The sequence below is a fragment of the Mya arenaria genome, chromosome 7 (genome assembly GCF_026914265.1).
Source record: "Mya arenaria isolate MELC-2E11 chromosome 7, ASM2691426v1".
NCBI lineage: Eukaryota > Metazoa > Mollusca > Bivalvia > Myida > Myidae > Mya > Mya arenaria.
Window position 1 is genome coordinate 29,313,960 of NC_069128.1, and position 22,363 is coordinate 29,336,322.

Consider the following 22,363-nt stretch of genomic DNA (forward strand, 5'->3'; position numbering starts at 1 on the left):
GCCAAATCCTCACGTGACTCCCATCGTCGAGTTGCTCCGTGATGACATAGCTCTCTTCCAGTGGTATGTGCTCCCAGTTTAATAATGGAATCTGAATGGGTATTCTTTTGATGAATTTGTTACTTGTAATTGATAATTCAGACAATCCTAACTCTTAAATCCTAATTGTGATGTTTTTAACATTATAAGTCCTCTTCTCAAGGAATTTATGAAAAGGCAACGTATAAATAATTATATAACAAAAACTGAACATGCAAAACAAACTCACCTGTCTGTCGTCAGTAAAGACGCGATTTAGTTCAAATTTGACCAGTCCATGTTTATTAGGTATCTCCTTTAATGTTCTATCGCCCTCATTGTCATCGATAGCAACGTATCTGAAACATATATCACGAGATATTGTAATGCTTTAGGTATCTTAGCCCAAACTTGCACAGCTGTCCTGACAAACGAAGGATAATTCTCCGGCCATTCAAACGGCAAGTCTCTTTGGCGTCCGCGGACTCATAGCTTTTGTTTTTTTATGGGCGAATAAACTCCATTTTCATTATTCTTATTTTTAAGGTTAATAGTATGGCAATTAATAGTGGCAGTGGGCGAAACTGTTTGGAAAACAATCTCAAAGTATACTTGAGATAAGTATGAAAATTAATAAACTTTAATCTAGAGTGTGTGTTGTTTTTGAAGATATGTATATAGGTTTTAAGATATTGGGTTAAGACTTAACAGAGAAGCGGTTTGATTTGACCTGGTAAAAAATATAAAATGTTCTCTTTTATTGTAACAATTATTGAATTTACTTTTTGCTTCTGAGAACTCCATCATCTTCCAAGTCTTGGAATTGTGTCGGGTAAGGTAATACTTTATTCAGAAGTTTTCCATCGTCGTGCAATTTATTTATAAAGTGATTTTCCCAATTGATTTCAATCCGTGATTTTGAATTCTTTTCAGATGTTTGCCACAAAAATCCAGTATCCTTTATAGCACTGACAATATATAACCCCCCGTCTCCAACGACCATTTGTTCAACATCTTCAGCGTCTGGCATTTTCGTTAAAAGACCAGGTTTTGTAATTGTTATTTCAGACGAGTCGTCAAACAAAACTAGACGTCTTGCAATCTTTGTATTGTTAGCCATATCGGCGATTGTCAGTAAAATGGAAAACATCCCCGACCTCGGAGGAGTAAATATCGGAAATTCGACATTGTTTGTATCGTTTTCAGTGTATGTGAAAACAGGAGACAGTGGATTTAGCTCAATTAGCTCGTCATGGATATTAGGCTCGAGGAGATATGCCTCAAGTCTGTATTCAAGAAGACCAGAGAGATCGTCGAACCATCCGGACCATCGTGGTGTTATGGGATTCTGGAATATAGTTAAATTGATTATTATAAATAAACTTCATAGGACCAGGGACAAACACAAAAAGGTTATTTAGTTTGCTGCTAAATTGTCAGTATATAACACTGCTTTGATGTCATTTTTGATATAAAACCTATCTGCGATTCATTTCAATGTATCACACAATCATGTTAAGGTAAGCCACCCAACATTTGAATGTAAACATGTGTAAGTGCATTTTAGATATTAACATTGAGATTATTTTTATGTTAAATTTATGTTATCATTATATAGTGTTTGCATGGAGTCAATTATTATTCCAATACCACTATAATGACGCTACTATTATTATATGATGTATGAAAGGAAGTTAATACAACAAAATATTACTAAGATAAAATAGCAATTTTATTAATTTATTTCTTAAATAATATAATTCATATATCCAAAAAGCTCTCAGTGAAAACTTTATCAATATTCAAACTTAAGATTGTGTGTCTTTAAAATGAAACCTAACAAAAGCATTTTTTGTAATAATGATGGATGACTAGAGAAGTCGTATCATATAAGCTTTAGTGGTTTTACGTCAGATACTTGAAATGTGCACATACTATTGGTTTATACTTTTTTTTACAAATGTTTTAACATTCCAATGCAATTCCGATACAAATCGTTGCTTCCCCTTAGTATGAGATCTCTTTCAAAACTCTATAAGATTCCAAATATAAAAAGGCAATATGTTTATAGTTGTGTAGTGTGTGTTGTTTCGTAGAATTTAATGTATTGTTTCTAGATTGTCCTTGATCAGTGTGCCTTTATACATGAAGGTTACTAGTTGTGTCCCTGTGTTTTATTAAGAAATACATAGTTTCCCGCCATGGTCTAATAGGGTTATAAAATAGTGCGCTTTCGATCCTGGATGTTGTATTCGACTCGAGTAAAATTGTTCAATTTTGGCTTTATTTCACGAGGCGCTGGACTTGACAAATCAAAATCTGCAAGCATCCACAAGAGTCGAACTCGACATTATAGATCAAAGCGCAGTACTGATAACCCTTTTATTATACACATAACTGGTTTAAATTACTAAATAGACATATGATTTTAATTAGATACCATCATAATGACGCACTGTTTTATGAAATCATTCTTACACTGAGCTTTATTAAGAATGTTATGACGTTTGTGGAGCGGAATGGACTTTGATATCTTGCGATATGTATTGCGAGTTTATTTATGCTCTGTATATACTATATACTAGAAATTATATACCAACGTTTAGAAATGTCATATAACCAATAAAGGCAGCAAAGTCATACAATTAGAAATACCTTAGTAAGATCTTCGTAGACTGTGACTGGTTCTTCTCCTGATCTACACGTTCTTCCAGAGTCTTGTTCGGAACAATGCTTCGGGGCCACAAAGTCAAATTTAAACTCCACTGTATCCGACACTGTATGGCCGTCATACACGTTGGTTGTGTAGATACTATTTGTGTTTATGTTGTGCAGATTTCGGAACCCACCACTTTTCACGTTGAACGTCACGGTAAAGCTGCGGAAATAAAATACAGTTATCATTTCTATTATTATATCGAACGTCAATGTAAACACGCATTACATCACGTACAACTACACATAGTAATAACTATACGTTCAAACTTTACACCAGTGACTCTCAATGTTTTCTCAATTGTTGCCTTTCATATAGGAACAGGCCAATATGTATAATTGCTTTTTCTGTAGTCTTTATTTTAACACGTATTTCTCAATTGTTAAAAATGTGAAATAAAACTAAAGTCAACCATACGTTGTACACAAGAATACTTACTTGTCTCCATGTTCAATACTGTATATGTAGTCTCTTTGTGTAAGGGTGCAGTTCAAATCAAACAACGGATTCGTGTTTGACACTTGAGGACATCTGAACATGTGATCGTAAGCTATCAACGGGATGCCTAAGTCAGATTAAATGAAAAATAACAATTAGAGTCTTAAATTATTGAACACTATCATTGTCAAAACATGCTGTTTTACTTATTGCGGTTGTTTTCTGCCATTTCGTGTTTTCACATTTTCGCAGCAAAAATAGGCTAAAATGAAAAAATGCAACGCAAGTTGCGGGTTTAAATACGCTAGTAGCCGGGCCTAAATCCAAAAAAAATAATGCAGCACATTTTGGCGTTTTGTTTGCCTCGCCATTAGGCTCAATTTTGCCCCACCACTTTTTACAGTTTCGCATTTCCGCCCCGCCATGTGAATAATTTCTGCATGTTCAGCCCTTCATGAGACCGGTCTTAGCATATTCGTTTATTTTTGTCATTTCGCAAATGTTGTTATATATGGTGTATTCAAAACACAATTTGTACGTGTAGAAGTTGCAGCTGACTTAGATTGTGTTAATCTTTAGTATCCGATACTCGGATACATAATTTTGCATGTGATAGGCCATCTAAGAAGAACACATTGCAGACGTTCTTGGACCTCAAACAGCAAAAAATACCTAATCAATATGTAAATAGCATTTTGCAACCGCTCGTAAATATAAGTATATTTAATATTTGAATCATTTAGAAATGGTTTCCCTACCACTTTGGTCCTTGTTGACTTTACTATGAACCATATGGGCGTTGCTTGACACGATTCCGAAACCTGATTTGGAAACATAGTTCGCCGACGGGTAGCTCGTATACATCGGTTCAAACATGGCTTTAAGTTGGAATTGGACATAATTGAAATTCTCCTGATTAGTCCAGATCGGCGCATTTGTTGTAGCACAGGGTGCACTGCATAATAAAAGTATCATAATTTTGGTTGCAGCGCACGGCACACTGCGTGATAAAGGTTTCATAACATTGGCTTTACAATACGGCCCACTGTGTAATAAAGGTATCATAACATTGGCTGTATCATACGGCCCACTGTGTAATAAAGGTATCATAACATTGGCTGTATCATACGGCCCACTGTGTAATAAAGGTATCATAACATTGGCTGTACCATACGGCCCACTGTGTAATAAAGGTATCATAACATCGAATTTAAGGTTTTCCTTTTAAGTTTGACTATAGCACGTGTTGTCAACCGTAATTGGACTTACCAAATATACTCCAGGCAATGCTTCAGGTAGCGTAGTCGCATAATCATGTCATTTTAATAAATAATACACAATTGGATCAAAATCGTACTATGTGACTGGTCATTTATAATAACGCGGTTCTTGCAAGCGTAACGATTTCATTGGGCAGTTTAAGTAAAACTAATGCAATATGAAATTGCATAGATTCTTTGTGGGATAATAAACACGCCTCATCAGTCGGAAGTTGTTCCAAGTGATACGCAAAATAATACGCTAGACGCTGGCGGCGGCAGTCGGTATTTATTTAGTGTGTAAAAATGTTACAATTCATTAAAAATTACATAACCTATCATTCAATGCTTTAAAGCCTTGAAATGCTCAGTTGATACTTTACAGCCTTGAAATGCTCTGTTAATGCTTAAAAGCATTAAAAAGCTCAATTAATGCTTTAAAGCCATGAAATGCTCAGTTAATCCTTAAAAGCATTGAAATGCTAAGTTAATGCGTATAGGTATTGAAATGCTTAGTTCATTTGCAAACAGTAATAACAACAAAACGCATGTAGCTACCTCTCTAATCGTTGCATGTTGAATGTCAACTAGAAGTAATGGGAAATGAAAGATGTATATACAAACTCTTAAAACGTTAATCATGTAACAAAACGGCTCCAAACATACTTCATGTAGAAAAGGTTCTTTAAATCGGTTCTTCTGTCATCTTTCAAAGTAACATCGCAGGAAAGCAGTTTCGGCATGTTCTTTCCCTCCGTAACTGCAGCAAAAGAAAAGTAACAGTGATTTTCTGTCATATTGTAAGGGTATTTCTATATTGTTTTGCCATCATATTGTCAGATGGAAATCATTGCTATAAACTGAATTCGCTGCGAAAATAGTTGTGTTGCTTTGTAATGCTATGTAAACTGCTTCATTCACCATGCGTCTACAGCGGATAATAGTTATATTATTATTAAGTTATTTCTTATCAAAATAAGTTGATATGACCTTACATTTAACGATTCATTAAAGTCATTCACAACAAATTATCAAAATATTAGTAAATGGACACACTTGGGGCACAATTCATATAGGTTTATGCAATAAGTTTTGTTTTAATTGGATCGTATTATTATGTTAAACCCATTAGTCGTCTTTAAATTATTCATCAAAACAAAACACAACAACATATTATTTGTGTATAGCTCAGAGAATAACAGAAAAGCCTTTATAAACGAGTTGTTTTGAAAAACATTATCGCTAATATGTTTTATCTGTTATTATTAGAATTAAAACATATTGTTTTATGGATCTACCATTGTGTCCATTTAAAAGGTTATTGGTGGTATTGAACACTATATCACTGCAGGGTAACTATTTACATCGATTGCTTAATACGTACACGTTAGGCAACTTGACCCTTGCCATCCATCTATACAACTACAGCTGTATGACGTTGCGCAGCCTCCAGGGTAACACGGGTGTAGATGTGAGCATTGGACTGAAAATGATATAAATAACCTAGCTTATACATGTATGTTTTATTACTCCGTGTGCAATGTCACAAAACAAACGAAATTGTATACATACAGCTGACAAATCAAAGAGTTTTCAGCCTTATTAAATGGGTTGTAGATATAACTTTCTACTCACTGACAGATTTATAAGTGTTTGGCTTAGCTTGTTCGTAATACACCCCTCTGGGTATTACCAATTTCTACGTTACAAAGTCCTGTTTGTTGCCTTCTGGATCATTTTAAAACACAAACATTAGCATGTGATCGTTTAATACTGCAATTTGCTTCCATTTTAGGAAGTGGGAACGAACATAATCAGAAGAAAATAAACCAAAAGAACGCATATGTTTAAGAATGATGTATCCAAATTACCGTTTATTCTACATCTGTGATTAAAATGTTTAATTAAACACTTTAGAAAATGTTTAACCCAGACGTCCTCATATAAGGATTCGAACTATCAACATATCCAAACGTCTATATACATATCAAACAGTTCATTCTTTTTTATCAATACATACATTTCACATATATAATATGTCTCATTCCAAATTCGGGACAAGTGCCTTCGGCCTTTAAATTGGAATATACCTCACTCGTTGCTTAACAACTTTGGTATCCAGACATATACTAAAAAACAACTTCAATATCTACGCAGTGTGAATAGATCTACAAACAACTCAACACTTACTTGAATATAGGCCATCTAAACATAAGTCAATCGATAGACAATAAAAATTGCTTTTTGTACGGATATTTTCCAATAAGGTTTCCAAGTGTGTGTTTTTCAAAACGCATGACAAACATAATATGATGATATGATATTATGATAGGAAGCTTTTCTGGTGACCTGTATCACGTCGAGTTCGATGTGGAAGGACGTATCCGTCGCGACCGCAGGTGGAGACGGAGACGTATTTACTCACCGAACGAGACGTGATGCTGGTCACCAGAAAAACGTCCTATCATGATATATCATTTTTTTTGTATATCTTTCTATGTAATCCTTTTTGTTTTTTGGTTTCAATTTGATTTTAATTTACAGCTATCTGCCAAATGTCCAAATATGAAATGGCTTACGCGTATGAATATGTTTCGTACCTATGTGTATTGATCTCAAGCGACGCTACCCCAGCGAAACAAGTCAGAAGCTACAAAATTCACTTTATAGTGAGCAAAACAAGAAGAAAATGTTTTATATATGATCAAAATAAACTAATTGTAAACACGAGAACAATTATTAAATGTCAGAGCACAAAAGTGTCAATCGCTATAAATTTCGAGTACGCGAGTTCGGCATTTTTGTGTAGGCGAGCTGCTCATGTTTATGATAAGGTTTCCATCTATTATCTGAACAGGCTGGGACCAATAACAATTCTGCTCCCAGGATTTGGCAAACAACATGTTCACTAGATTGATCAGAAGTGTTCTCTGCTTCGTGCGTATCCTCATGATACTTGGAATACAATGTTCCTAAATAGTTACATGCTACTGGTGGACTGTGTAAAATTAAGTAACGTTATGTATCTAAAAATTGACAGCTTTTACCTGTTAGTTTTAGCCTAGAGACGCAAACGTAGTTCCTATTGACTACACACCATACTAGCATGATATGGAACCAGAAAACGACAGTATGGTGATAACGATTTTTCAAAACGGCGTGCTGTATTTTCAATGTTAGATATGGAAAAGGAAACTAATAGGCATATAATAAAATATGGTTATAAGTACTGCGTTTTGATCCGGGAGGTTGTATTAGACTCGAGTAGATTTTGCAGATTCGGATTTCACAAGGCAAGTGAAATCAAAATCTGCAAAAATCCACGAGAGTCGAATACGACTTTCCAAATCAAAACGCAGTACTAATAACCCTTTTATTATCACTTAAAAGCCACATGTGTTCATAATAAATGTCATTTTAACGACGCACACTTTTGTTTTATCACGTCAATTTAACATCGCGCAACGATACTTGTTATGACGTGACGTCACAATAGTGGAATACGGCCGTATTGCACTGGAGTGGAATACGGACTACCGTATTTTGCAATATGTGTTGCGTGTGAATTTATGATGGGTATATAATAAATGAAAATACAAGAACCCAAACAAAATAATGAAAATCATGTTGAGAGGCACTGAGCGAACGCCTAGCATACACTGAACAGGAGAAACACAACGCATAAAACATTCACAGACATATCACACATGCTATAAACTATCTGTATAAATAAATGTTGAGGTGACGGTCTTAGAACGATTATTGAAACAGGAAATCACTGGGGATTGAAACTAGTATAATGGTAACAACCTCGTCCTTGTCCCAACATTTATTAGCGTTCAGTTATAGTTCTTACCATTGGTGCAGTATCTCCCATCATCATGAGAAGGAAGACATTGACATTTGTCTGGGGCAATACACGTCCCTCCGTTATAACAGGATACTCTGCATATTGCTGTAAACGTGATTAATATAGTGAGTGTATACAAGTTTATTCCTGTATGTAAGCTTTAATCATAATCTATAGCTTTTTCTGATGTGAATTATGATATAAATAGATTTGAAATGAAAAAATCACACAGTGAACGCGAACACTTTCACCAAATTATAGAACATATCAGAACCCACCCATTGTCTACGGGATTTGATTAACAAAACAGAAGGGGTCCTTTTATTATCTTACCATAAAGAGAAACTATCTGAGTTTGTCGTAATTTTGCTATATGTTATTGAGAACTGAAAATTTACAAGTTTTAGGTCCAAAAAATTATAAAGAAACGAAACAAACATCATTGCTTTCCGTGAAGTTAATGCAGATTTACACATGGGAACGACTAAGATCCTTTTATGAAACGGGCACAAGAGGCGTATGAAATACCCACGTATTCTACAGGATCCAGCGTTGTCCGCCTTCCAGCCTTCACAACAAAACGTGTCTGTGCCCCAGTAGTAAACAGTTCTACGGCATCGTCCCCATCCACTAATCAACAAAACCACGGTTACAGATATTATCATTTCAAGTCAAATACGTACTAATATAAAAATACCGGCGTCATACAGGTATTTATACAATGTTGACTCAAGTACAAAACATTATTATCCGAAATATAATTTTTTTATTAAATATCATGTTTAAAACACAATTATCCAGGCCAAACAAACAACAGGCGAGACACCACAAGCTACCAGACCACAAACCATAAACAACTATCATAATATCCTGATTGAAAAAATGTTGGTATAAGAGAGCACAGTCATTGAGAGGTAAGTATATACCCACTGGTTGTTTAGACAAATTTCTGATCACTAAACCTAACGCTTGTGAATGCATTTAAATCTAAAACGTCTGTTCCATAAACGTGACACACGTATGATATATAATCTCTCTAATAACGATTTTATACTCACAAAATTCCACATGACGTGTATCTATTCCTTGATCTGTGTACACTTTTAGAGCACGCGTGTCTGTAAGGAAATTATATCATTCATATAATAATGAATACATATTAGACAAAAACTGTTAATAATTGAGAGTGCAACTAAAAGCCAGTATAAGGTTTTATTTTTGTGTTTTTTTCCTTACATACATTTTCCTTTCAAACAGACATGTTAAACTATGATTTAATAGACAGTGCATTTTCTACACTAAAACAAAACACTGATGCGACATTGATACCTGAAGTTATAAAGCGTAGCAATTCAAGTTCAATTATGGCTCAAGAACGTTTCTACGAAAACATCGCTGATCTGGTTACCTATATAAATTCAATCGAAGTTTATTGACATGAGATACACCCACTAAGACATATACTGTATGTGGGTTGAAATGAATTGATTGATGCATTGCGTATAAATGTACTCCGTTGGCCATCAAGAGAATAACGTTATTGCATTTCACTTTATATCCAGCGTGCCTTTAACTCCTTAGCACCCTAGTGCTCTTTTTACAATATATGCCTTAGAATATAACCTACAAAATAATCCAATGAAATTGCAGATATGCTACCATTAAGTAATAGACTTAATCTTAATCATTAAGAATTTCACCTTTCGCGGGTGTTTAAAAGTCCGCCTACTGCCACTCATTCGATACACACTCCCTGTGTCATATTTTGCATTTTCAATGTATCAGCCAATGAGGTTGTATTCTTAGTCAGTCAGATAACTATGAGTAATTTTCCAATGAATAATAATGGCTCGTTCTTTACGCTCACTCCGCCTATTCTAATTCATTAAGAATTTACTTCATATCATCTAACTATTAGATAGAAAATACAAGATACTTTGTAAATATTGCCTGTATCAAATCCTATACCTTCTCAATTGCTTCAATCGATTTTCAAACAAAAGCAAATGCTAGTATATTAATTTTTGATTCAATACAATCAAAATGTAGTTTAATGCATTTAATGTACCTAAACCACAGTATATCGTCATTGAAATGCAAATATATATATATATATATATATATATATATATATATATATATATATATCCTTAACAATAGTATACAGTTGTTCAGAAGCCAACAATTTGATGGATGAATATCTGACATATTTCGAGCCGGATTTTTCCACGATTTATGAATTTTACCCAATACAGAACAAATATCAACACGTTGAGGTATTATGTAACTTTCAAACGCAGATTTGGGATCAGCACTTGAGAATTTCAGTCAATTTTATTGTCCTTAAGCCTATTCCATAAATATATTACAGTCATGCTTTTATTTGCATTGGCGTAGGCAACATTTTTGACTAATTCAGGGCCTTAAACATTGTCCTGAACATATTAAAATGGAACTCGCAAAGGGGCAATAACTAGTTCTTACATAATGTCTGATATACTATTAAGTATTAACCTCTTATTACAATGCTTTAAGACACCTTTTCAGATCGGATATCTTCGTGCCAATCATTTTGTTTACCTCTTTGTTAATACAGAATAATAAATTCATGGTATAGGTTATTGATTATGCCTAATAATCGTTATTGTAGGAATGATAATATTACGCTAAAATGGATTGATTCCATTAATAGACGAGAATGGAAGTCCGAAGCTCGTGAAAACGTTTTTAAATTTCGAGTCGGTATTCCATAACGATTGTAATATCAAAATAGAAATTGAAACGTTTACATACGGTTTCTGTCGGATTTCAGATTGTTTTAAACAAAACTAGCACAGGTAGGTCAATAAGTCTTCAATATGTCAGCATTGTGAATATTTTAATCTTTTCGGACACAAATATATAATTAAAAACACACACTTTAGCATTGTATCACGCGACAACAAAACATCGGAGGTCTCCTAGGCTGAATGAAGCATTATCCTGCCATGACGTTGAATACCACCTTATTGCTTATTTCTAGACGTTTTGTTTGGACGAAGTATAGTTTATTTCTAGTGATAAATTTGATAGAGACTGTTAGACAAAGACGTTGAAATCCAGAGTATGAACAGGAGGAAGAATTGTTGACATTAGTTAGATAATACCTTCATATGATCGGCTTTGTACCTTTTTTATCTTGAAATGTAAGGAATACGATATAAGAAAATTCATTTATTTAGGCAAAACTGCCAAAATATCCGTCTTTACGAGTATCATATAGAAATTTACATTATAACATAGTGAAGACATCTAAATAGGTTTACAAAGGTTTTGTTTTTGATGGTGAGTAACATTAACATTTTTTTTATTTTATTTTATAACATTGAGATGTATGATGTTTATGCATTGTAGGTCTTGTTAGATACACTGGTTCCCATAAATTGCTGAAATGTTCTTGATTTGATAGGTTTAATTTGATTTTGTTTCTTTTCACTTAAGCATTAGCAAAAGGAATAATCGTTTTTCAAACCACACTTATGCAAACTATTATCATTGTAGAATACTGCGACATTATCGAAACAAATATACCAACAGTATTCGCAGTCGTAAATGATGGCACAAAGCGCCATGTTTCACCTGGCTAAAACCAAACAATTAGTTTTCGATACTGCTAGTTTATACAAAATAACTGCGTTGAGTATTCTGTTTTTTTTCTTATTTTTCTTATTTTTCTTTTATCAAAAAGGTTCATGAGGAACCGATTGCTTTTTATAAAAAAGCGGTTCATTTACAAAGCGTTTGAGTATGTATTTAACAAAACGTTTCATGAGCAAACCGTTGTTTTGTATTAAACAAAAAAATATTAGCATGTAGCTATAACAAGTATATTTTTACTCATTTAACGAAATAATGAAACATAAAAAAATAAAAATAAACATACGGCCCCGAAACCGCTGTCGCAAAATCCAACCTTGAAACAAATATACAGAAAAATAAAACGAAGATTAGAGCGTTCATGATTTAGTCCTGACATTGAATGTTCAATCGAAATCAAATCGCAGAGACTGTTTGATCGGTTTGATCGGTTGATTATCAAGTCATAAGGGGGGCGTTCAGAATTCTTAAACTGGTCGTACACTTTTTTAATACGTATGTTTTAAATCGTATGGATGACATTACATTTTCCGAATGTCATAATTTATATTTAGTATCTACATCAGTGATTCATTATAACATGGGCTTGAGAGCGTTTCTTGCAACGGTAATTTCCGTAAATATCATGGACCCTTATAAAAAAAGCTTGAGAAAGGCTTCATCCTTTTTATTCACATGGAATAATGGGTCCTCATGTATAGACAATGCGTATTTGACTTATGAGGCGTTTCAAAATAAGTTGATGATAATACTTCTATGTGTGCAAAGTGCTCATTTAACCATTTGAGAAATATATGTAAATGATCACATTGTCTAAACAACTTTTAAATAATCAATAAGGTTAGAAAGTGTACTTCGTTTTAATTGAAGTGCTTTATTAATACTTGCATCAAGTTCAAGAAACAAAATATTTTTAGTTGATACATAGTTCTTGTACCTCGATGGTAACGAAAGCGTATTAATCATAGACTCACTCTCGATTCCGTTTCCTGGATAAAAATGGTGTTGATTTTGATAGGTCATGAAAATATTTAGTCATTTATTCACTAAATAAATATGTTTCTGCTTGTTCTTGTACATGTACATGTTAAAGTTTCACGTAAGCAAACAATAACATCAACCGTTTAACAATACTCAAATGACATCGTCGTATCCTAAATTGTTCATCAGGTTGATGCTGGCTCATATTAGGCATGCATGTTTAATTTAATGATAATTGATAAAAGTTGAGGTTGAGTGTTCCCCTAAACTAGATTCAGCGAAGTCCCGGTTTACTGACCATTTCAAGGCGGTTTGCCACCTAAACTAGATTCAACTCACAGTGAAGTGTTGATTAACTGACCGCTTCAAGGCGGTCACCTACCTAAACTAGATTCAACCTGCCCTGCAGTCCAGATTAACTGACCGCTTAATGGCAGTTCCCTACCTATATTAAATTCAACCCGCAGTGAAGTCTCGGTTAACTGACTGTTCAAAGGTGGTTACGCACCTCAACTAGATTGAACCCGCAGTGAAGTCTCGGTTAACTGACAATTCTAAGGCGGTAACCCACCACAACTAGATTCAACCCGCAGTGAAGTCTCGTTTAACTGTTCATTCTAAGGTTGATAACGCACCTCGACTAGATTCAACCCGCAGTGAAGTCTCGGTTAACTGACTGTTCAAAATGTGGTTACGCACCTCAACTAGATTGAACCCGCAGTGAAGTCTCGGTTAACTCAGAGTTCTAATGCGGTTACCCATCTCAACTAGATTCAACCCGCAGTGAAGTCTCGGTTACTTGACAGTTCTTAGGCGGTGAACCACCTCAACTAGATTCAACCCGAAGTGAAGTGTCGGTTAACTGAGAGTTCTAATGCGGTTACCCACCTCAACTAGATTCAACCCGCAGTGAAGTCTCGGTTAACTGACTGTTCCAAGGCGGTTACCCACCTCAACTAGATTCAACCCGCAGTGAAGTCTCGGTAAACTGACTGTTCCAAAGCGGTTACCCACCTCAACTAGATTCAACCCGCAGTTAAGTCTCGGTTAACTGACAGTTTTTAGGCGGTGAACCACCTCAACAAGATTCAACCCGCAATGAGGTGTCGGTTAACTGAGAGTTCTAATGCGGTTACCCACCTCAACTAGATTCAACCCGCGGTGAAGTCTCGGTTAACTGACTGTTCCAAGGCGGTTACCCACCTCAACTAGATTCAACCCGCAGTTAAGTCTCGGTTAACTGACAGTTCTAATGCGGTAAACCACCTCAACTAGATTAAACAGTTTACTAACGTGTTACCAACTTAACCAGTTTCAGCCCATGACGGTTTCATTGTATTAGAATTGTATGAAGTTCAGTAAGGTATATTTCGTTCAGTGTATTAAACGTGTTGGTTTATGAGTCAGCTGTACAATTAGCTATTGTCGCACATGTTTTAGTTTGGTCCAACACTGTGTTGCCTACCTGTAATTGTTAAATATAATTCTTTGAACTAATTTTCTGTTTAGTTCAAGAAAGCAAATTACTTGTTTATAAATAAATACATTAAAATATCTTCAAATTGGTCTTTTTTGAACGACCCTTGGAATTTAAGTTTTTATTCACGCAAAGGACACCAAATACGCTCTTAAAATTTAAAAAGCTTCTTTCTAAAATATCGTCCTATACAAATAGTATGCTTAAGTTGAATAGCAAAACTGCAGGAATTCGACCAGCCGGAAGATAAAATATATCATATTACGATACCCTAATCACAATGCAGATATCGATTTGAACATTCTGAAGTGTTTATATTGTATGATGCAAAATGTTTGAGCGGTTTTCAACTTGCAAACCATTATGCTATAAACCATGTCATTAATCATTCCAATGCAAAATTTATAGCCTTATAATACACCAGTTTCATGTAGATTTTCAGCATCGGCCAGACTAAAGTATGTCATTATTCAATTATTCCTTTGTTCAAGTGTAATTTTGGGATCATAATTCTTTAGGATTCCTATGTGTTTTTACAATGTTTTTATAAAGATGTTCAGGTTGTAAATATGTAAAATAACAAATTTCTCAAAAATTTATATTACTTTGACCTTTCATCATTAATTTAAAATGTTCACGATCTACTTTACCAATCGATACATGACTTTAGCGTCTTTACTTAGATTTTTAGCATTGGTTGTCGATGAGTCAGAGAACTTTGGAGCTCTCCCCGATAAAAAAAAAACATTGGTATGTATTATTTTTTTAAAAACTATATTGACTTATTATATGAAAGTTATTTTTTTATATTGTTTGCTAGTTTCTTGTGTAATCGCAATCCATTAGTGGAGTCGCCCAGAATGAGGCGTACTTAGAAAAGTTTGGTGTAATACCTTCTTATATGTAAACGAGATGACCAAAACACATAAAGGTTTTACTGTTTGAATATTTGCTCTTTATATTAACTGATATCGGACGTTAAGTGACTTATTTGAAAACGTTCAATACCAATTTTTAATTTATTGTAGAACTCATTTTTTATTATATATTTCTTTTCAGCAATGAAATATGCAGCATATAACAACTATATTACTGGTTTAGAAAGCATCCAAAATTCACAATTTTGAGTACCAAAAACTGTAACAAGTACACAACAAAGTATAATGACCAGACATTAAGAAGGATTAAAGTAGTCTTATAATGATCGGACACTAAGAAGGATTAAAGTAGTCTTATAATGAGTAAACATTGTAAAGGATTAAAGATTAAAGTAGTCTTATAATAAGTAAACATTGTAAAGGATAGAAATAGTCTTATAATTATCGGACAATCAGAAGGATAAAAGTAGTCTGATAATGAGTAAACATTGTAAAGGATTAAGGTAGTCTTATAATGAGTAAACATAGTAAACTATTAAAGTAGTCTTATAATGAGTAAACATAGTAAAGGATTAAAGTAGTCTGATAATGAGTAAACATTGTAAAGGATTAAGGTTGTCTTATAATGAGTTAACATAGTAAAGAATTAAAGTAGTCTGATAATGAGTAAACATTGTAAAGGATTAAGGTTGTCTTATAATGAGTAAACATTGTAAAGGATTAAGGTAGTCTTATAATGAGTAAACATTGTAAAGGATCAAGGTAGTCTTATAATGAGTAAACATTGTAAAGGATCAAGGTAGTCTTATAATGAGTAAACATTGTAAAGGATTAAGGTTGTCTTATAATGAGTAAACATTGTAAAGGATCAAGGTAGTCTTATAATGAGTAAACATTGTAAAGGATCAAGGTAGTCTTATAATGAGTAAACATAGTAAAGGATTAAAGTAGTCTTATAATGAGTAAACATTGTAAAGGATCAAGGTAGTCTTATAATGAGTAAACATTGTAAAGGATTAAGGTAGTCTTATAATGAGTAAACATTGTAAAGGATTAAGGTAGTCTTATAATGAGTAAACATTGTAAAGGATTAAAGTAGTCTTATAATGATCTAACTTCGGGAAAGATATAAGTAGACTTATAATGATCAGCCATTGAAAATGATTGATCTAGTGTTATAAGGATCTGACATTAAGAAGAAATAAAGTAGTCTTAAAATGATATGACATTTAGAGTAATAAAAGTAGTCTTATAATTTTCAGACATTGAGAAGGATTAAAGTAGTCATCTTACGACAAAGAAAAATGGAATGATGGGAGTATTCTTATAATGATCAGACGTTTGGAATGAAAGAACTAGTTTTAATATGATCTCAAATTTTGAATGATAGAAGTAGTCCTATATTAATCAAACATTGATAATGATATAAGTAGTCTTATTATGAGTAGACATCGAGAATGATAGAAGTAGTCTTATAAAGATCAGACATCCAGAATGATAGAAGTAGTCTTATAATGAGCAGACATCAATAATAATAGAAGTAGTCTTATAATGATCAGACATCAAGAAAAATATAAGTGGTACTATAATGAGCAGACATCAAGAATGATAGAAGTAGTTTCATAATGATCAGACATCAAGAATGACAGAAGTAGTCCTTTAATGATCAGACATCAATAATGATAGAAGTAATCTTATAATGATCAGACATCAAGAAAAATAGAAGTAGTCTTATAATGATCAGACATCAAGAATGATATTAGTTATCTTATAATGATCAGACATCAATAATGATAGAAGTAATCCTATAATGATCATACATCATGAATGATAGAAGTAGTCCTATAATGATCTCACAATTTTAATGATAGAAGTAGTCTTATAATGATCAGACATCGAGAATGATAGAAGTAGTCTTATAATAAGCAGACATCGAAAATGATATAAGTAGACTTATAATCAGCAGACATCAAGAATGATAGAAATAGTCTTATAATGATCAGACATCGAGAATGATAGAAGTAGTCTTATAATGATCAGACATCAAGAATGATAGAAGTAGTCTTATAATGAGCAGACATCGAGAATAATACAAGTAGTCTTATAATGATCAGACATCAAGAATGATAGAAGTAGTCTTATAATGAGCAGACATCGAGAATTATACAAGTAGTCTTATAATAATCAGACATCGAGAATGATATCAGTAGTCTTCTAATAATCAGACATCGAGAATGATATCAGTAGTCTTCTAATAATCAGACATCGAGAATGATATAAGTAGTCTTATAATGATCTCACATTTTGAATGATAGAAGCAGTCTTATAATGATCAGACATCGAGAATGATAGAAGTAGTCTTATAATAATCAGACATCAAGAATGACTGAAGTAACTTATAATGATCAGACATTGAAAATGATAGAACTAGTTTTATTATGATCTCACATTTTGAATGATAGAAGTAGTCCTATAAAGATCAGACATCGATAATGATAGAAGTAGTCTTATAATGATCAGACATCAAGAATAATAGAAGTAGTCCTATAATGATCAGACATCGATAATGATAGAAGTAGTCTTATAATGATCAGAAATCAAGAATGATAGAAGTTGTCCTATAATGGTCAGACATCGATTATGATAGAAGTAGTCTTATAATGATCAGACATCGATAATGATATAAGTAGTCTTATAATGATCAGACTTCGAGAATGATATAAGTAGTCTTATAATGAGCAGACATCGATAATGATTTAAGTAGTCTTATAATGATCAGACATCAAGAATGATAGAAGTAGTCCTATAATGATCAGACTTCGAGAATGATATAAGTAGTGTTATAATAATCAGACATCGAGAATGATGTAAGAAGTCGTATAATGAGCAGACATCGAGAATTATAGAAGAAGTCTTATAATAAGCCGACATCAAGAATGATAGAAGTAGCCTTATAATGAGCAGACATCAAAAATGATAGAAGTAGTCTTATAATAAGCAGACATCAAGAATGATATAAGTAGTCTCATAATGAGCAGACATGCAGAATGATATAAGTAGTCCTATAATTATCTCACATCGAAAATGATATAAGTAGTGTTATAAGAGCAGACATCAAGATTGATAGAAGTAGTCTTAATATGATCAGACATCAAGAATGATAGAAGTACTCTGATAATAATCAGACGTTGGGAATGATAGAACTAGTTCTATTATGATCTCACATTTTGAATGATAGAAGTAGTCCTATAATGTTCAGACATCGAAACTGATAGAAGTAGTCTTATAATGATCAGACATCGAGAATGATAGAAGTATTCTTATAATAATCAGACATCGAGAATGATATCAGTAGTCTTCTAATAATCAGACATCGAGAATGATATAAGTAGTCTTATAATGATCTCACATTTTGAATGATAGAAGCAGTCTTATAATGATCAGACATCGAGAATGATAGAAGTAGTCTTATAATAATCAGACATCAAGAATGACTGAAGTAACTTATAATGATCAGACATTAAAAATGATAGAAGTAGTCTTATAATGAGCAGACATCAAGAATGATAGAAGTAGTCTTATAATGATTAGACATCAAGAATAATAGAAGTAGTCTTATAATAATCAGACATCAAGAATGATAGAAGTAGTCTTGTAATGATCAGACATCGAAAATGATAGAAGAAGTCCTATAATGAGAAGACATCAAGAAAAATAGAAGTAGTCTTATAATGATTAGACATCAAGCATGATAGAAGTAGTCTTATAATGAGCAGACATCGAGAATTATATAAGTAGTCTTATAATGATTAGACATCAAGCATGATAGAAGAAGTCCTATAATGATCAGACTTCGAGAATGATATAAGTAGTCTTATAATGATTAGACATCAAGCATGATAGAAGAAGTCCTATAATGATCAGACATCAAGAATTATATAAGTAGTCTTATAATGATCAGACATCAAGAATGATAGAAGTAGTCTTATAATGAGCAGACATCGAGAATTATATAAGTAGTCTTATAATGATCAGACATCAAGAATGATAGAAGTAGTCTTATAATGAGCAGACATCGATAATGATAGAAGTAGTCCTATAATGAGCAGACATCGAGAATTATATAAGTAGTCTTATAATGATCAGACATCAAGAATGATAGAAGTAGTCTTATAATGAGCAGACATCGAGAATTATATAAGTAGTCTTATAATGATCAGACATCAAGAATGATAGAAGTAGTCTTATAATGAGCAGACATCAAGAATGATAGAAGTAGTCTTAAAATGAGCAGACATCAAGAATGATAGAAGTAGTCCTATAATAAGCAGACGTCAAGAATGATGCAAGTAGTCCTATAACGAGCAGACATCGAGAATGATAGAGGTAGTCTTACAATGAGCAGACGTTGTAAATAATAGAATTAGTTTTGATATAATGATGTCACATTGGGCTGTATTCAAGTAGTCTCATAATGATCAGACATTGAGGACGATGGGAGTATTTTGATAATGCGTGTTTATTATTCACTGATCAAGTACTAAAAAGGTTGTTATTGCAAATACGCATGTAAATGCCACTATTATTAAATGCTTAACATTCCGAATGTGCAAGGTTCAAGTTACTTCAAACTGACTTCAACTTAATTAATCCTTTCAAATATTGACATGCAGAATATGAAAACATCTAACAATCAATTTAAACGTTAGGTAATATTTTATTCGATAGTTCAATGTTCTTTGGAAATAAACCCGGAACATAAAATCGTTTCAATATTTCAGTGAATATTGAATAACAAATATGTTATTTGATTTATTTTAATCAATAAACGGCAGAAAAGGCCTGTATATTAAGGTTATGAATATCATTTAAATTATTGTGCTCTGTATGATTGTAATTAAGTAATAGATACAGAACGATTTTTTCTTCCGAAAAATTCCTTATACAGACGTAAGAAGCTGTTGACAAATATATAGCTTTTAAAAGAAAATCATGTCATTTATACGTTATTAGCAATATTCAGACAATCATTATAAGAAATAAATGATTTTGTCAAAAATAGTTATATTATCGAGTAAACGTTAATCCCCTTATTATTTTCCTATTATTTTACGTTTATCTTTTGATGTCGTTTTATATTCGACGTATCGGGTGCAGTACTATATTTTATGATATGTGTTTCATCAAGAGTTCGCTTTTCTGATAATTACTTCTAATGGTATGTGCTTTTCTAATAGTTGCTTCTAAAGCTGCGCGCTTTTCTGATAGGTGCTTCTAAATGTGCGCGCTTTAATGATGGTCGCTTCTTAAGATGCGCGCGTTTCTAATATTTGCTTCTAAATGCACGCTTTTCTATAATTTGCTTCTCAAGCTTCGCGCTTTTCTGATATTTGCTTCTAAATCTGCTCGCTTTTCTGATATATGCTTCTAAGTCTGCTCGCTTCTCTGATATTTGCTTCTAAATCTGCTCGCTTCTCTGATATTTGCTTCTAAAGGGTACTCGCTTTTCTGATATTTGCTTCTCAAGGTGCGAGTTTTTCTGATGTTTGCTTCTAAAGCTGCTCGCTTTTTTGATATTTGCTTCTAAAGGATACTCGCTTTTCTGATATTTGCTTCTCAAGGTGTGCGCTTTTCTGATAATTGTTTCTAAATGTGCGCGCATTTCTTATAATTGCTTTATTTGCTTCTAAAGCTGCTCGCTTTTCTGATAAATGTGCGCGCATTTCTTATAATTGCTTTATTTGCTTCTAAAGCTGCTCGCTTTTCTAATGTTTGCTTCTAAAGCTGCTCGCTTGTCTGATAATTGCTTCTAACGCTTTGCGCTTTTCTGATATTGCTTTTCAAACTTCGCGCTTTTCTGATATTTGCTTCTAAAGTTGCTCGCTTTTCTGATATTTGCTTCTAAAGCTGCTTGCTTTTTTGATGTTTGCTTCTAAAGCTGCTCGCTTTTCTAATATTTGCTTCTAAAGCTGATCGCTTTTCTAATATTTGCTTCTAAAGGTTCTCGCTTTTCTGATATTTGCTCTTTAAGATGCGTTCTTATTGTCGCCAAACTGTTGTCTGGCTGGAAAAAAAACGTTTATATAAATGACACAAATGACACCTGAATTTGATAAGTTTACCAATTAAATACGTTATGTTCCTTCAACTAAATAGACTAGCTGGCAATGACTTAAAGGCGGAAGTAGTGCATTATGTGATTAAGATGATAATGAATTGTACAAAGTATCATTAACAAAACATATATTTTAAATACCTTAATCCAAAACGTCATTTACCACTCGATCAAACATATATTTTAAATACCTTAATCCAAAACGTCATTTACCACTCGATCAATTTGTTCGGTGACAAAGATATGCGTATACAAAATGAAGTGTTTGACCCAACGTGCCAGAGTGTGTTATTTTGGCTAAGATATATACTATATTAGTTTATATCAAAAGCAAATGAAGGTCAACCAAGTTTGATATTATACAATTTGGCTTTTCATCATGAATCTAACATTTTGAAAGCTTGTATTCTTAAAATATTGACATTTTCTAAAGGTGCCGAATAATTGCTGCTGTGTACAAATTTCATTTAATGGTTTATCGTAATGTAATCTACAATATACAATCATTTTGTCGTGCATCATAAAATGAATACAATAAAATTATATGATGATAGTTAATGTTTGATATATACTTCCATCACAACAATCTATTGTTTTAGCGATACATTGACACTGGTTTCTCTCCGATGACCCCAAAGCAGCAAACTTGACTTCAAATGGTGACTTGTATGATTGATACAAATGATAGATTACAGAACAGAACAGAACAGAACAGAACATAACTTTTATTTTAATTTAACTTAAGCATACACAGCTCATCGTTATAAACCGAAAAAAAAAATACATATAAAATATCATTATCTTCTGTTCTGTCAAAACACAGATTTTATAGTAATCGAAGAGCAATTTTTGTTGTGTAATCGACTCGATCTAGACGAATATTGCACGTGCACCACCATACTACGGTAATGCCTACCTCACGTAATTTTATCATTTCTAGTCATGGCTGCGGACAAAAAGCCAGACGTACTGACGGAAGAACACGCAAATTACAT

General features: G+C 33.2%; 2 protein-coding genes across 3 annotated transcripts in view; both read right to left on the minus strand.

Moving 5' to 3' along the window:
- LOC128240261 (uncharacterized) overlaps positions 1-12,316 on the minus strand; it is a 21,655-nt gene extending 9,339 nt beyond the window's left edge. For both annotated transcript variants that reach the window (XM_052956815.1, XM_052956816.1), the window contains exons 1-12: positions 12,204-12,316; positions 9,340-9,399; positions 8,814-8,911; positions 8,288-8,386; positions 5,816-5,914; positions 5,098-5,191; positions 3,931-4,127; positions 3,173-3,299; positions 2,674-2,896; positions 801-1,366; positions 269-377; positions 1-91 (exon numbers count right to left, since the gene is read on the minus strand). The exon at positions 1-91 is cut by the window's left edge and continues 133 nt beyond it. In XM_052956815.1, coding sequence (XP_052812775.1) covers positions 1-91; positions 269-377; positions 801-1,366; positions 2,674-2,896; positions 3,173-3,299; positions 3,931-4,127; positions 5,098-5,191; positions 5,816-5,914; positions 8,288-8,386; positions 8,814-8,911; positions 9,340-9,399; positions 12,204-12,280 — 1,840 coding nt within the window. In that variant the 5' untranslated portion in view covers positions 12,281-12,316. The remainder of the gene's footprint in view (positions 92-268; positions 378-800; positions 1,367-2,673; positions 2,897-3,172; positions 3,300-3,930; positions 4,128-5,097; positions 5,192-5,815; positions 5,915-8,287; positions 8,387-8,813; positions 8,912-9,339; positions 9,400-12,203) is intronic.
- LOC128240260 (uncharacterized) overlaps positions 1-22,363 on the minus strand; it is a 66,691-nt gene that overhangs the window by 12,364 nt on the left and 31,964 nt on the right. The window lies entirely within an intron of this gene.